Below are 15567 nucleotides of genomic sequence, written 5' to 3'. Positions count from 1 at the left end.
GCTTGCAGGGGGGGCTGTACTCTATGTGTGTGTGGGGGGAGGTATCCTGGGAGCTTCCTGGTCCACAGTAGAGGAGTAAGGGGGGCTTTTGACTGTCCTCATCTGCAGAGGGGGGAGAGGGCTTGTGTTAGCAAGTGCTGGGCTCACTGCTCGGGGTAAAACCCATGGGGCTGCACTCCTACCCTGAAGGGTATGTGCTGGGAGGTGCATCTTGCCTCATCTCACCTCCCTGATCTTTGCTGTGATGATGCAGAGAACATGCCAGAATTGCTCACATCTCTTCCCCTCATTCTCCCAGGGTCTCAGTGGATGTGTGGGCGACACTGGCCGACTTCTGTAACATACTGACCACAGTGAATCAGTCGGAGGTGCCGTTGTACAAGGACCCCGATGATGACCTTTCCCTGCTCAGCCTGGAAGAGGATCGGCTCCTTTCGGGCTTTGTCCCCCTGCTGGTCGCCCCCCAGGAGCCCTGCTACGTGGAGAAAACCTCGGACAAGGTCAGCACTAGGCCAAACATCCCCCCTTGATTCCTCCAGACTTTTATTCTTGGGAAGTTTTCTGTGCAAACGGAACACGATTAAGTCATTGAGAAGGGTGTTAAGGGAAAATATCGACCTTTTAGCCGCTGACATCCAGCTCTGTGTCATGAAAACCCCTCTCGACTTCCTCTGGTGTGTGTGTGTGCTCGCTGGCATGTTGTATATACGATCATTTCCTCACTTGTTTAAATAGTGCAGCTTGTGTTGGCAGCGCTCTCACTCCACTCCAAATGGTTTGCATCATGCTTAACGCACCCTCCCCCTCCCCCGGCCACAAAACTCTGGGCTAGGAAAGCAGCCAGGGCTTTTTTCCTTCTCTAAAGAGGAGAGTGATAAATAGGTGACTAGAGAGAAGCAGACACCATGTGTTAACGTACAAAAGGCTTTTAGGAATATAAAGCATTCCCTGCTGCCCGCTCTCTATTTTCCTTTCTTTGCTCTAGGAGCCCGGTCTAGCCTGAACTTTCCTCAGCTGTTGGTTTTTAGACTAATGAAATCAGCTCCCTTGTTGATGTGGGGCTTAGGTTGCATTCTGTGCCACCGCCCGGCCAGGGGGGATGGGGGGGCTGGGGCTGAGAAGGTGCCTGCACTGGCCACGTGCACTCCTGCTGGGGGTGGAGAGAGGAGAGTGACATGGGGTTGGGGACCACACGGGGCAGGGCAGGAATGAGGAGTGGAGCTTGTCAGTCCCCTGTGTCTGTTGCCTGGGTGAGCCCTGCAGGGCAGCATCCCAGAGCTGGAGCTGTCACTCTCACAGGAGGATGTTGTGGTGTTTCCCTGAGCAGAGAGGACTCTAGGAAGAGAAGTGGAGCTGCTGGGACCAAGTCTGTAAGAAAGGTGGGTAAGCTGGGGCTGGCCAGAGATGTGCATTTCCAGGTGTCACTTCTCCATGACCTGTTCCTGAACTGACTGTGAGAAATCTGGGACCCTCGTGAGAAGGGGAACCTGAGAGGTGCTAATTTCTGTTTCACTTCCCTGTCTGCCCCACTGCCCCTTGTAACGCTGCACTGGGGCAGAGAGGAGAATACAGTCACTGTCCCTGTTTCAAGAAGCACCTCGCTCCAGGAAGGAACCATCAGAAGAGGCTCTTCAGGGGCATATTCCTGGGGTTTAAAATAGCAACCCTGCAGTCGCTCTTTCTTTCCCCCCGGGAAGCTGGCTTGTGTTGGTGGCCTTGCAGACTGGCTTGGGCTTGGTTCCTCTGAGCGGGAGAAGGCAGTCTGACTCAGGCCATATAGTCAGCCCAAAGCTGACACATGCACCTGCAGTCCCAGCATCCCAATCTTAGCATTGAACCCAGGACAGAAACAGCAGACAGCCAGACAGGGTGCTCTGGCCAGAGAGCACAATGTACCTGCTGGGTCAGCATTCCCTGGAATTTGCCATTTCCCACTGGGCACCAGAGGCATTCGGATTACCCTCCCCAAATACTGACATGCTCAAAGCATTGTCCCTTAGCCCTCAGTGAGCTGCAGAGCAGCCACAGAGCTGAGGTTTTCTCCCTTCTTGGTCCCCAGTGGGGGATGTAAAGAGAACTGTGGGGGAAAGGGGGGGGGCATGTCTCGCACAGCGAAGCAGCATCCACCCAAACAGCGTGGGTTTTCTAGGTTGTTGGTAGAGAATGTGAAACTGCCCCTCTCCGTTCTGAATTCTCACACTTTGCTGCTTAGGAAATGTCTCTTTGTTTCCTTTGCAGCCAGTTCTTCACAGCCCCCTGTTTCATTTGCACGGGTGTTAAACACATTGCCGTGTTCCCCAGACTCTGCATGTGGCAGTCATTTTATCTAAGCACAGCAAATACCTAGGAAGAGAGAGACATTTGGATTTTAGCCCCTCTCTGATAATACCTGAGATTGGACTGCAAGTCTTTGGGGCAGGGTCTGTGTTTTTATCTTAAATAATAAATTCTGAGCATTGCGATTGCCAGTTCTTCTGTTCGTTCCCTCAGTCCCATTCTATGGTAGAGTGCTGCAGTCCATCAGAGCCTCTTCACAGCCAGCATTTCTCAGCGGGTCACTGGACATTTGGCCTCCATCTTGCTGTGGATGAACATATTCCACACCTTTCGTTGCTGGGAGGCTCTGCGGTGGGATTCATGCCGGAACCAGCATGCTGTTCAGATTTTTCTGTCTTCTCATGCACTACCACTGAAGCGGTCACCTTTTCCCCTTATAAAGCCGGCTTATCACCAGCTCAAGCTCCCCCATAAGTGTTCATTCCGGGCTGAGCATTGCATGGTGGTGTTTTAATTGGGGTGTGTTGGGTGAATACCTGCTGAAACACACACTTGTATGCAGGACTTGTGCAGTGGAATACAGTGACGCATACCGATCAACTGCAGTCTACATAACCAGCAAAGTGAGACTTCAGACTGTGCCTACAGGTTCACAGACTATGGGCATCTTGTCAGGGCCTGTCCCCCTTCATTGGGAGCTGGTCCCATGCCCCTAGCATCAGGCTTTTATCTAGCTTTGCTCCCCAGGGCAAGTGCTGAGTATGGTGGAGTGAGGCTGCTGGCAGAGGGGAAGGTAAAGACTGAGGGTTTCATCTGTGCCTGCGTGGTGCTGGTGGTGGGGGCTTCCAGTGTCAAACATTGGATTGCACTGAAAACAGAGCCCATCTGCTCTGTGCACTAGGGGCGTTCTCGCGGGAGTCTTGGGCATCTGATGGTTTCTTCCGCGCTCGCTGGCCATTGATTGCAAGAGGGCTCCTGTGGAGTTGGTGGTAAGGCTGTGCCTGGGCTGTGGAACTCCCAGGTGGGGAGAACGGCCCAGAGATCTCCTCTGGGGTCATTCTGGAGATTTATTTGGATGCTCATCATCGCTCAGTGTGCGTCCATTCCTACTAACGCTGCACAGGCTGGGCACACAAAGGAGGAGATCTAGCAGCGCAGTCTGCCATTGAAGTTTGAAACACTGTACAGCATATGCACCTGTGTGCCTAAGCTAGTACCTGGGTACCAGCTCCTGGGTGAGCCCCGGCCAGAGAGATGTGGAAGAGAAAGTGTTAATGGCCCTTCCCACAATAAATGTCTGTGAATGGGGGGTCCTGAAACCTGAGCCTCTCTCTCTCCTCCCCCAGCCTTGACACATGTTAATAAAAGGTTTTTAAATACCAATAAAAAGGCAACAGCCCCAGCTCACTGGGGTCTGGGGCCTGTGTCCTGGGGAAGGCCCTTCACAAATGTGGTTTTTGCATTTTCACGTTTTTGGCTGGTGAATATGATTGAGGAGAAATGCTCTTTCCCCCGATAACAATACAGTGAGACGCAGGATCAGCAGTGTGTGGATTAAAACCAGACGGTGAATGATTAATACACTTGCTTATGGGGCTAGTCACTACGGCTCCCTCCACTGAAACAAAAGGGAGCCTTTCTCTGTGCGCGTGCTCATAGGAGCATGCGCTTTGTACATGTGTGGTGAACTCACTCACCACTGGCAAGACCCCAAGTGCTCTGCCTCCTGCATGGTCCTGGAAAGGAGGCAAATCCCTGGCATGTGTCTCTGAGTGAGACACTCCAGTCTAGGGATTGGCGCATGCATGGTGGGGCGTCACGCCTGCAGCTACACTTGCCATCTTCCCTACTTGACGAATGCTCAGCTGCCCGCTATGTGCATGGTCCCCTGCTCTGGGAACGGCAAAACCGTGGGTCCCAAACCTGGTTCCATTAAGGGCCTTTGTTTCTCTTTGAAAAGTTCAAGCCTCTTTTCTCTGGTTCCAGGCTCAGATATGTTTTCTGAACTATTAATCTCTCTCTAGTCTGGCTCATATGTTCGGGGTTTCCATAACTGCTGGCCACTGCATTGGCCTCTCAGGAGCTCTCTTTGTTAGGCTTGAGCTAACGTTAGCCCATTTAGCTAGCAGAGCATTGAGCTGCTTATTAGCAAGATGCAGTTTTCTAAAGACTTTCAGCTCTTTTTTTGTGTGAAGTAGAGTATCTGCCCACAAAGAGAGCTCCCGCGGAAGGGCCAGAGGAATAGGCATTGGAATGCCTCGTGAAAACCTAGGTCCTGTCCTTCCTGAGATGACAGGTCTGTGGCTAATCTCCTGAAAGCCTCCTGGGACAGAGGCAAGGCCATTTACCTTCCTGAGAGTGGCTCTGAAGTTTGTTGTCTTGTGCTAAAAGAAAAGCAGCAGGAGGAAGTTCCCATGGGGTGGTTGGTCAAGCAATGTGGGTAATGAGGAGTATAAAGGCTTTGGGCTCAGTTCGGCCTCCCGTATGTTGAGCAGCACCTTACTCCACGAGTAATCTCATTGACGGCAGTAGCGCAAGGTGCTGCCCAGCAGGAGTAAGGGTGGCAGAATTGGGCCCTCTGTGAGGGGCAGCCTCATCCCAAACAGGAAAGCGAACCCTGAGGCAAAGTGATGGACCTGCTTCCCAGCACCCTCCTGTGCGCGTCCCCGAGGTGCTGTGTCTGTGCCGAGACACACGGGAACGCTTGCTCCGCCCGTCAGAGCAAGGGGCTTGCAGTTCACTTCGGTGGGGAGGAGAGAAGCAGTGAGAACCCTAGAGTGGAAGAGTCCAAGGAGGAGTCACCTTTGAAGGACTCCTTTCATCTCTCTCTGCCTTGCTTTCCAAACAAGCATCACCAGAGCCCTGCCACACACAGCTACAGGGCAGCAGCTGGCAGCCCATAGGCTATGGAATTAAACATTGAAACACCTGCAGACCAATAACTAAACTCCACTTTGACCTCATCCTTCCCTTTCATGTGGTATCTTTGGATCGTAAAAGGCACTGATGGTGAGTTACCATCAACGTCAGAAGTTGATGTCACTGGTAATAGAGAAGAAACTGGGTTTCACCCTCTGAGAAGGTAACATGCAGAGTGTTTCCTGGCTTGAACTCTTGATCTTATTATCTGCATTTCCCTTGAACCTTGTGTGCCAGTGATTGTCTAGACACCCCCTGAGTCACTCGGACATTCTGAATTTGCCAGACATCATTGACATCCTTTGTTTGTGATGGGAGGTCTCAAGGTCCACCCATCTCCCCAGCCCAGTGTGGCAGATGGAGGACACACTGACCTCTGACCTGTGCTTGTGGTCAGTGTTTTAGAGAAAGGGGCATGCTGGAGCATCCAAGCGACCCTTGGTGCCCTTAGCCAGACTCCTCACGGCTGTATGCCAGGGGGATTCTGAGCAGCTCTCATTTCATCTGGCCGGCTAGTTGCTGCTTAAACAGAGCAACATTTGAGCATATTTTTAAAACTCTGTTTTATTGTGGCTGAAGATAAAGGTAACTTGGTGCAAACAAGCTGTAGTATTGCATGAGGACACTAAATGCAGCCCTGGAGAAATCTGCAATGTGGAATAATAGTTCAAGCTATTTAAAAAAAAAAAAAAAAAAGGAGGGGGGGTGGGATTCTGCCATAAATCTAGTGAGTGGAATCAGAGGGAAATGATCCCATCTGGAAAACTCCAGCGCTGGTGCTGCTGAAGGCTTAAGGAGCGATGCAGATCGCAAAGAGAAAACCCTGCAGTCTGAGGATGACAGGCTCCTTAATTGATGTCCATTGCAACTGGTACTCTGCCAGTTTATGTTGGCCATGTTCCAGCGTGCTGTAATTTTGGAGCCAGGTGTGAAGCGTTTCTGTTCCGTCTTGTTCCCAAGCACCTACAGAAGCCTCACACATCTCTCTTGAGACTGCAGCATGTAGGAAACAGCTGTACAGGTATAGGTGGAAGGAAATGTCACAGCTGGGTTGGGAATGCTCCCCCACACCTTGCCCGAGGTCTGGGTTTCAGAGGAGGGGGCACCCCCCTCTGGCTACACCAGGCCAAGGGAATGTAGCCACTGTCATAGAGGCCCATCTGTCTGTCTGGCTGTTGATCAGGCACTCTCAGTAGCAGTGGGAGTCCAGGGGAGACACAGGTCAGCAGTCCCTCGGCAAAAGACATTCCTCCATGCGTAGCAGATTCTAACACCAGGGATTCCTATAGGGTAAGGGGACCACTAGGATCACGTATCCTGCCCTCCTGACCAGCAGGCTGTGGGACTCCCTGAATTTTAATGCCTGTTTGAAAGAGAGCAAATCTTTTAGAAAAAAATCCAATCTTGATTTTAAAGTGATCAATGAGGGAGAATCTACCATGACGCTTGGTAAATTGGTCCAGTTGTCAAATACCCTCACTTAGGGTGAATAAAAATCAACTTTTAAAAACATTAAAAAAAAGATATTTTTTTTAAATTAAATGCGTTTTCTTTTTAAAACTAAACCTTTTGAAAATGACATTTGAAAAAGCCTAAACTTACTATAATCTATTAAAATAATTTTAATTAAATAAAACAAATTAAGCAGTGCATATTTGTAGCCGAGGTTTAAAGAAAGTCAGACCGCTGAACTGATGCAAGTCTCTGGCTAAGCTGGAAACCAGAGTTTGCTGAAGTGCCAATTCTACAGGTGCAGAGAGAATATCTACCTCATTTTGGTTTGTTCAACTACCGTACTTTAGTTCAATGGCTAGTTCCTTCAAAGCCCAGGAAAGCTTGGTTTTCCTCTCCCAATCTGTGAATAAAATGTGAGGTGAGAGGATGAGAACTAGTACATCTACAATCTTGAAAGACATGGGACTAGAAACAGTCAGTTCACTTAACTACAGGTAAATAGTTCCTTTGGTTAATAAAATCTGTTAGTTTTAAATGCAAAACAAGTTTTGACAAACTATTTTTTTTCTTATGTCTCCTTCACATTTCAAGTAGTTTTATGTAACTATTTAAAAAATGCTGGGTTTGTGCATTTGAATGCAACTGTAGAATTGAATTCTAATTTCCATCCAAATAATTGTGATACAAGTCATAAGTAAAAAAATGAGTCACCATCTCATGAATAGGAAATGCATCATTCACCATATTCTAACATAATAAAAAAAGTAAAAATTAAGAATCTGAATAAATGTGTATGTCAAGCTAGATAATTGCTTAAATAAATGTGTATAGATACAGTGTATCCTCCTGGTTAGCAAAAAGAAGTACCAAATTTAGTGGAAAGGTTATATTTAGTTGCAAATCAACATATTTTAGTGGTTACTAACCAGTGAGAATCAACCTTTCTTTAGGAAAAGAACTAAAAAGAACAAATGCAAAACAAGATTAAAATAGATTATTTAAATAAAGGTTTTCCTGCTTGCTGATTTAAATCATTATTAAAATCGGTGATTTAAGTCACTTTGATTTAAATCAATCCACCCTGACCTCACTGTTAAAAATTTGCACAATTCTTACTTGTCTGAATTTGTCTAGCTTCAGTTTCCAGCGATTCGATCCTGTTATACCTTTGTCTGGTAGAGTGAAAAGCCCTCTAGTATCAAAGTTCTGTTCCACAAATAGGCACTTGCAGACTATGAGCAAGTCATCCGTTAACCTTCTCTTAGTTAAATTGAATAGCTCGACCTCCTGTCACTGGGCAAGTCTACGCTATAGCGCTACATCGGCACAGCTGCACCACTGTAGCGGATCTGGTGACTGCTCTGCCATCAGCATAATTACTCCATCTCGGCAAGAAGTGGCTCTCCTGCCGCCATAGCACTGGTATGGACAGTGCAAAGCTTGCGTCGCTCGGGAGGGAGGGGTTCTTTCACACCCCTGAGCGACGTAAGTTAGATAGATTTAAGCAGTACTGTAGACCTGCCCACTATAAGACATGTTTTCCAATCCATTCATCGTTTTCATGGCTCTTCTCGGAATCCTCTCCAGATTTTTCAGCATCCTTCTTGATTCTTACATTGAGGACACCAGGGTTGGACATAGTATTTCGGTAACAAGTGCCAAATACCAAGGTAATATTACCTTTTACTCCCACTTGATATTCCCCTGTTTACACAGCCCAGGATGGCATTAGCTCTTCTGGCCGCTGCATCACACTGGGAGCTCGTGTTCAGATGGTTTCCATCATGATCCCTATGTCCCTTTCAGAGTCACCATTTTCCAAAACATCGTCCCCCATCTATGAGACCTGCACATGGTTCCTAGATGTATAACTTAACACTTGGCAGTATTGAAACAGTCTTGTTTCCTTGCACTCATTTGATCAAGCTCTGTATTAGTGACCTGTCTCCATTATTTACTACTACCCAAATCTTTGTGTCGTCTGCAGACTTTATCAGTCATTATTTTATGTTTCCTTCCAAGTCATTGATAAAAATGTTAAATAGTTCAGGGCCAAGAGCCTATCGCTGCGGGACCCCACTGGAAACACGCCCACTCAGTGGTGATTCCCTGTTTACCATTACGTTTGAGACCTGTTGATTAGCCAGCTGAGAGTCCATTTAATGTGTGCCGTGAGCTGCTGTTTGCTGCAGATGTGGTATATTCAGGAGCTTGAAGCCTTTCATCTTAGCTCATCCAGCCATGCAGAAGATCTGTGGGGTTGGCTGCCTGCCCGCTGACACACAGCGATGGTATCCAAGTGTGGGCTAGGCATCAGGCACAGGGCAGAACACCAGTGCAATAATCCTTGCCCTGCCCCAGACTTGCCCTCTCCCAGGGGGATGCAGAGTATTATGCCTCAGAGGCCATAAGCTCTGCCTCACAGGGACAGAAGCTGGCGAAGGAAATGCTGTTTGATTCAGTGCTCTTGGGTAGACCCTGACTCCTGCTGCAGTGTAGTTTTCTTGCCCTGCAGTCTGAGGGAGCTGGGAGTGTGAGAGCAGAGCCTCTGGACATCGCGTGGGACCAACTGACTCCATCTGTGAGTTAGGAGCCAGCCCTGCATCTTCAGGGCTGTTCCAGAGGCACTCCATGTGAGAGTGTCCTTTGAATTCCGACAGGCCTGCCCATCTCTCCCCCCGAGAGACACTCCTCTCCAGAAACCCCCATCTCTGACGTGAGCGAGAATAGCTGGCATCCGATGGCACTGTAGGAGGTGAAAGTACCTCGTCACTGGAAACAGTTTCCTTTCAGGATTCACTCCTCTTGGCACAGATGGGGCCTGGTGCATCGGGTACGAGGGGCACATCTTGCAGGGGGAAGTAGAGTCCTTCCTGCTTGTGGGCCTGGTCTGGGCATAGCCTGAGTCAAGGGCAGCCTTGCACTGCCCTGGGATTGCAGAGCACCTTGTGCAGCAACTGGGAGGACCCCGTCTATGTCTTTGTCTGTCACTGCAGAGCGCCGTGGAGCGAAGGTGGGAGTGCACAAAGACTGGGGGATAGGAGCATGTGCTCTGGAAAACAGGCACAGTAAATAACTTTGGCTGTCACTGCCATGAGTGTGGCCAAACATTTTCCTAAGACCCCCTGACATCCATCACCCCTGCCTTCGCCCACCCGTCTCCTGTCCCAGCCTCCCCCTGCTGTGCTGTGAAGCAGACAGTCTGGATACTACTCACTTGTGCCAACATGCGTGCAGTCCCATTGCCAACGCTCTGTTCTAGCCCCGTTGCACTGACTCCATGTTGGAGGTGAGGGGCTTCTTTCCAGCATTGACTGGAGGTATGGCATGACCATTGATGGAAAGCCTAGACTCGCACATTAAGTGTTCCTGGGGGCAGAGAAGAAAGTATTGGGGTCAAAGGTGAATGGCTAGCTCCACTCACTGATGTTGAGAGTACAGAGTAAATCTGGTTCACCCCAGGGCTGTTCTCGGCCCGTCAGTATTTAGGGAACTTCTCCTGTAGATCAGATTATTGTCATCATCACACATCACCACCCGTCAGGCGTTGTTCATGGGAAACTCCTCTTTGTTCAGTCTTTGTGGTAAGTGGTGCTCCATGGATTCGGCCTGGACTATTAGGAAACAAGAAGCTCCTTTCTCTTCAGAGATCTTACTGAGCACATGGTCCCAAACTCAGGTACCAGGAAACATCAGGATTAATCAGGGGAGTAATCTAGGAAGGGAATCCAAGTGTGAAGTCTCCCGTGCAGCATCTTCTGGGGAGATAGTAATAAGGAGTCCATTCTGATGGGGGTATTCTGCTTTCAGCATACATTTTCTTGGGAATTAGGAGTGGCCAGGAGGCTAGCTGCTGTTGCACTGGCACTTTTTCACCACAGTCGTTTGTGGTACTAAACCCTCCATCCTGGCAGAACATCAGAGCCCGGTAGGTCACAGCACTCTTATGAAAGGGATATTCTTCACCACTTCTTTAATGTATTAAGAAGTGAAATGTTGAAGTTCAGATCTTTTGGAATTTGCTGGTTAGTCTGTATGTATATCAAAAGAACTCATTAAAATCCAGTGCCTTGTATGGTGGCAAGTATCAGAGGGGTAGCTGTGTTAGTCTGTATCCACAAAAACAACAAGGAGTCTGGTGCCACCTTAAAGACTTACAGATTTATTTGGGCATAAGCTTTAAATAAATAAATTAATGGAGATATCCTATCTCCTAGAACTGGAAGGGACCTTGAAAGGTCATCGAGTCCAGCCCCCTGCCTTCACTAGCAGGACCAAGTACTGATTTTGCCCCAGATCCCTAATTGGCCCCCTCAAGGATTGAACTCACAACCCTGGGTTTAGCAGGCCAATGCTCAAACCACTGAGCTATCCCTCCCCCCCCAAAAAATGAGATATCCCATCTCCTAGAACTGGAAGGGACCTTGAAAGGTCATCGAGTCCAGCCCCCTGCCTTCACTAGCAGGACCAAGTACTGATTTTGCCCCAGATCCCCAAGTGGCCCCCTCAAGGATTGAACTCACAACCCTGGGTTTAGCAGGCCAATGCTCAAACCACTGAGCTATCCCTCCCCCCTTTCATGGGTAAAAACCCAGTTTTTCAGATGCATGGAGTGAAAATTACAGATGCAGGCATAAATATACTGACACATGAAGAGAAGGGAGTTACCTTACTCCCTTAACTCCCTTCTCTTCATGTGTCAGTATATTTGTCTGCCAGAACTTGCTCTGAGCCATTTAGACTCCTAATTCATGCCCTTAACCATATTGGGCCTCACATTTTTGCCATCTGACCATTCCCTTAGCCGTTGGGTTTGATCCTTAATTGTCATGTTTCATGTTTTTCATGTTGGGTCTTCAATCATGTTCCTTGCATTAAAATGCCACACTGGAGTATCAACGGGATTCGGTATCCATCTGTGTAGCTACTCAAAGGAGCTTCACGACACCTGGAGAAAGACCCCAATAATAGAAGAGAACTTCTCAGCCATTGTAGTTCCTCACTATTAGCCTGGCCAAGAGCCACATTCTGGGAAGCTTGCCAGAAAAGTAAAGACTTCATGAAATGCAGGGAGTGGTCAGCCCAAATAACAGATGTGTATATATACTTTGTCTCTCTGGGAGATGGAAAATGACCTTCTGTCATTGACTCCAAGTCTGCTAGCCACATTTCTATCTGCAGGAAGGCCCTTTCCTTGTTTGTATGGGTGCAGAATCTGTCTCCCTTTTGTTTAATGGTGTTAGGCTCACCATCTTTGTGTCATGTATTCATTCAATATAGCTACATCTCACATTAGCTAGGAGGCCTTGTTAGACCAGGACAGGGTGTATCATCATGGAGTCTTTGTTCTTCAGTGTTCAGAATGTCATGGCCATGTTTGTGGAAACAAACCCCTACATCTGCAGAGTTTTCAGTCCAAGTCATCTTTCTCCCTTAGGAAGGCAGTGGAGCTACTAAGTCTGGGCTCACTGGGAATGATTTAAACTCTTCCCAGACACAGACGTTGTTGGCATAGAGTGACAGCTGCTGAAGGAAGTAGACTCATCCGCAAACTACAGAACTGCAACATTGCCATTAAAAATCTAATGGTGACCAGATACTTTAAAATAATTATTTCCCTTTGGGTTTCATCCATTTGGTTATTGCCAATATTGCCATGTGAAATCCTCTTCATACATTTCTGTAACATCCTTACCTTGGAATGTCTCTGGAAATAATGCACACTAAAAAGCTTGTTTAAAGCAACGTTTGGACATAAAATGTTGCATGTCAGCATTTTACAGAGAAAATGTTATTATCTTTGCCAAATATTTTTGTCTGTGAGCTTCTCTAGTATAAATAGAGACAATGATGGTGAATAATATTAATAACTTACATAGAATCATAGGACTGGAAGGGACCTCGAGAGGTCACCAAGTCCAGTCCCCTGCACTTATGGCAGGACTAAGTATTATCTAGACCATCCTTGATAGGTGTTTGTCTAACCTGCTCTTAAAAATCTCCAATGATGGAGATTCCACCACCTCCCTAGGCAATTTATTCCAGTGCTTAACCACTCTGACAATTGGGAAGTTTTTCCTAATGTCCAACCTAAACCTCCCTTGCTGCAATTTAAGCCCATTGCTTCTTGTCCTATCCTCAGAGGTTAATAAGAATAATTTTTCTCCCTCCTCCTTGTAACAACCTTTTATGTACTTGAAAACTGTTATGTCCCCTTTCAGTTTTCTCTTTTCCAGACTAAACAAACCCAATTTTTTAAATCTTCCCTCATAGGACATGTTTTCTAGACCTTTAATCATTTTTGTTGCTCTTCTCTTGACTTTCTCCAATTTGTCCACATCTTTCCTGAAATGTGGCGCCCAGAACTGGACACAATACTCCAGTTGAGGCCTAATCAGCACAGAGTAGAGCAGAATAATTATTTCTCATGTCTTGCTAACAACACTCCTGCTAATACATCCCAGAATGATTTTCACTTTCTTTGCAACAGCGTTACACTGTTGACTCACATTTAGCTTGTGGTCCACTATGCCCCCAGATCTCTTTCCGCAGTACTCCTTCCTAGGCAGTTATTTCCCATTTTGTATGTGTGCAACTGATTATTCCTTCCTAAGTGGAGTATTTTGCATTAGTATTTATTGAATTTCATCCTTTTTACTTCAAACCATTTATCCAGTTTGTCCAGATCATTTTGAATTATAATCCTGTCCTCCAAAGCACTTGCAATCCCTCCCAGCTTGGTATCATCTGCAAACTTTATAAGTGTCCCCTCTATGCCATTATCGAAATCATTGATGAAGATATTGAACAGAACCGGACCCAGAACTGATCCCTGCGGAACCCCACTCATTATGTTCTTCCAGCATGACTGTGAACCACTCAGGGCCAGCTCTAACTTTTTTGCCGCCCCACCGTACCCCCTCCCGCGAGCGCTGCCGAAATCCCCGCCCCCCCAGCACCACACAACCCGAAGCCTCGCCCCCCCAGCACCGCACCGCCTGAAGCCCCCGCCCCCCTCCGAGCGCCGCACTGCGCCAGCCCCCGCCCTGCAAGATCCCGCCCCCCTCCGAGCACCATGCTGCCCGAAGCCCCGCCCCGTGCCCCCCCGAGCACCACGCCGCCCAAAGCCCCGCCCAAAGCCTCCGAGCACCGCACCGCCCAAAGCCCCCGCCCCCCCTCCGAGCGCCACACCGCGCCAGCCCCCGCCTCCCCAAGATCCCGCCCCCCCGAGCACCACGCCACCCAAAGCCCCGCCCCCCCGAGCACTGCCCGAAGCCCCCGCCCCCCTCCGAGCGCCGCCGAATCCCCCCCCCCCCCCCCAAAATAAAAAAATTAAAAATCGAGCGCTGCCCTGCCCCAAGGTGCTGCCCCAAGCACTACTCTCTGAGGACGATTTTCCAACCAGTTATGCACCCACCTTATAGTAGCTCCATCTAGGTTGCATTTCCCTAGTTTTTTTATGAGAAGATCATGCAAGCCAGTATCAAAAGCTTTACTAAAGTTAAGATATACCACATCTGCTGCTTCTCCCCATCCACCAGGCTTGTTACCCTGTCAAAGAAAGCTATCAGGTTGGTTTGACGCGATTTGTTTTTGACAAATCCACGCTGACTGTTACTTATCACCTTATCGTTTTCTAGATGTTTGCAAATTGATTGCTTTATTATTTGCTCCATAATCTTTCTGGGTACAGAAGTTACTAGTCTGTAATTCCTCAGGTTGTCCTTATTTCCCTTTTTATAGATGGGCACTATATTTGCCCTTTTCCAGTTTTCTGGAATCTCTCCGGTCTTCCATGACTTTTCAAAGATAATCGCTAATGGCTCAGATATCTCCTCAGTCAGCTCCTTGGGTATTCTAGGATGCATTTAATCAGGCCCTGGTGACTTGAAGACATCTAACTTGTCTAAGTAATTTTTAACTTGTTCTTTCTCTATTTTAGCCTCTGGTCCTACATCATTTTCACTGGCATTCACTATGTTAGACATCCAATCACCACCAACCTTTTTGGTGAAAACTTAGTTCTTTTTAATTTTTTCAAAATTACCCTATGCTTGAGAGACGTCGATAGAGATCTAAAACAAAGTTCCTGGTGTGGAAACAAGGCCATTTGTAAATTAGAGAGGTCCAAAAAACATATTAGACACAAACTTCTTCCAACCCCTAAATGACTTAATGGATTCTCTTGTAGCTTTCCAGAAAAATCAGTCTTTGCCCCAAAAGTAAGTGGTGTGACTTTGGCCAACATTTTTTTTCACCTACAGCAAGGATTTAAAACCCCCTCTGTACCTGAAATAGTGGATGCAACCTTAACCACAGACTCAGTCCCAATGCCTTCCTAGTAATAGGTCTGCATGTATAATACCCAATACCTGTGTGTCACATTTCTTTATAAATTTGAAAAAGCTACTGTTGGGTAAAACTTTCAAAAGGGCCTAATGACGTAGAAACCTAAGTCAATTTTCAAAAGGGACTTAGTGTCCTATTGACTTTCCGTTAGATTTAGGCTTTTAAGGCCCTTACATCACTTTTGAAAATTGGACTTTGGCTCCTAAGACTTTTGGCACTTTTGAAAATTTTACCCATGGCCAAATGAGATATTTTGTTTTCCTCCACTTCATGGTGGAATGTTTCTTTCTCTTTCTTTCTTTCTTTTAAGAGAGTTCAATTTCTGTCTTAAATAGCAACATGAATTTTGACCCATCAGATGATACTAGAAGCTCTCCCAGTCAGAGCTCTCCTCAGTCCAGTCTGTGTTGGAGCTGCTTCTGCTCAGAAAGCTGTCTATGTTCTTGAAGGCCCCTAGATGGAACCTGATCTCAGACACAAACATCCAGACTGATTTCCCTCTGTCTGTCATTAGTGAAATATGTTCACTACTGATTGCACTGGTGTGAGACAGGCTAAAGGAGGGTT

At 47.4% G+C, this 15567-nt stretch overlaps 1 protein-coding gene across 3 annotated transcripts in view; it reads left to right on the top strand.

Moving 5' to 3' along the window:
* SMG6 (SMG6 nonsense mediated mRNA decay factor) overlaps positions 1-15567 on the top strand; it is a 154097-nt gene that overhangs the window by 89818 nt on the left and 48712 nt on the right. For all 3 annotated transcript variants that reach the window (XM_054008185.1, XM_054008184.1, XM_054008183.1), the window contains exon 13: positions 299-500. In XM_054008185.1, the coding sequence (XP_053864160.1) occupies positions 299-500 (202 nt within the window). The remainder of the gene's footprint in view (positions 1-298; positions 501-15567) is intronic.

Source organism: Malaclemys terrapin, chromosome 18 (assembly GCF_027887155.1).
Source record: "Malaclemys terrapin pileata isolate rMalTer1 chromosome 18, rMalTer1.hap1, whole genome shotgun sequence".
NCBI lineage: Eukaryota > Metazoa > Chordata > Testudines > Emydidae > Malaclemys > Malaclemys terrapin.
Note: the sequence above shows the minus strand (reverse complement) of the source record. Positions and strands in the feature narration are given on the sequence as shown.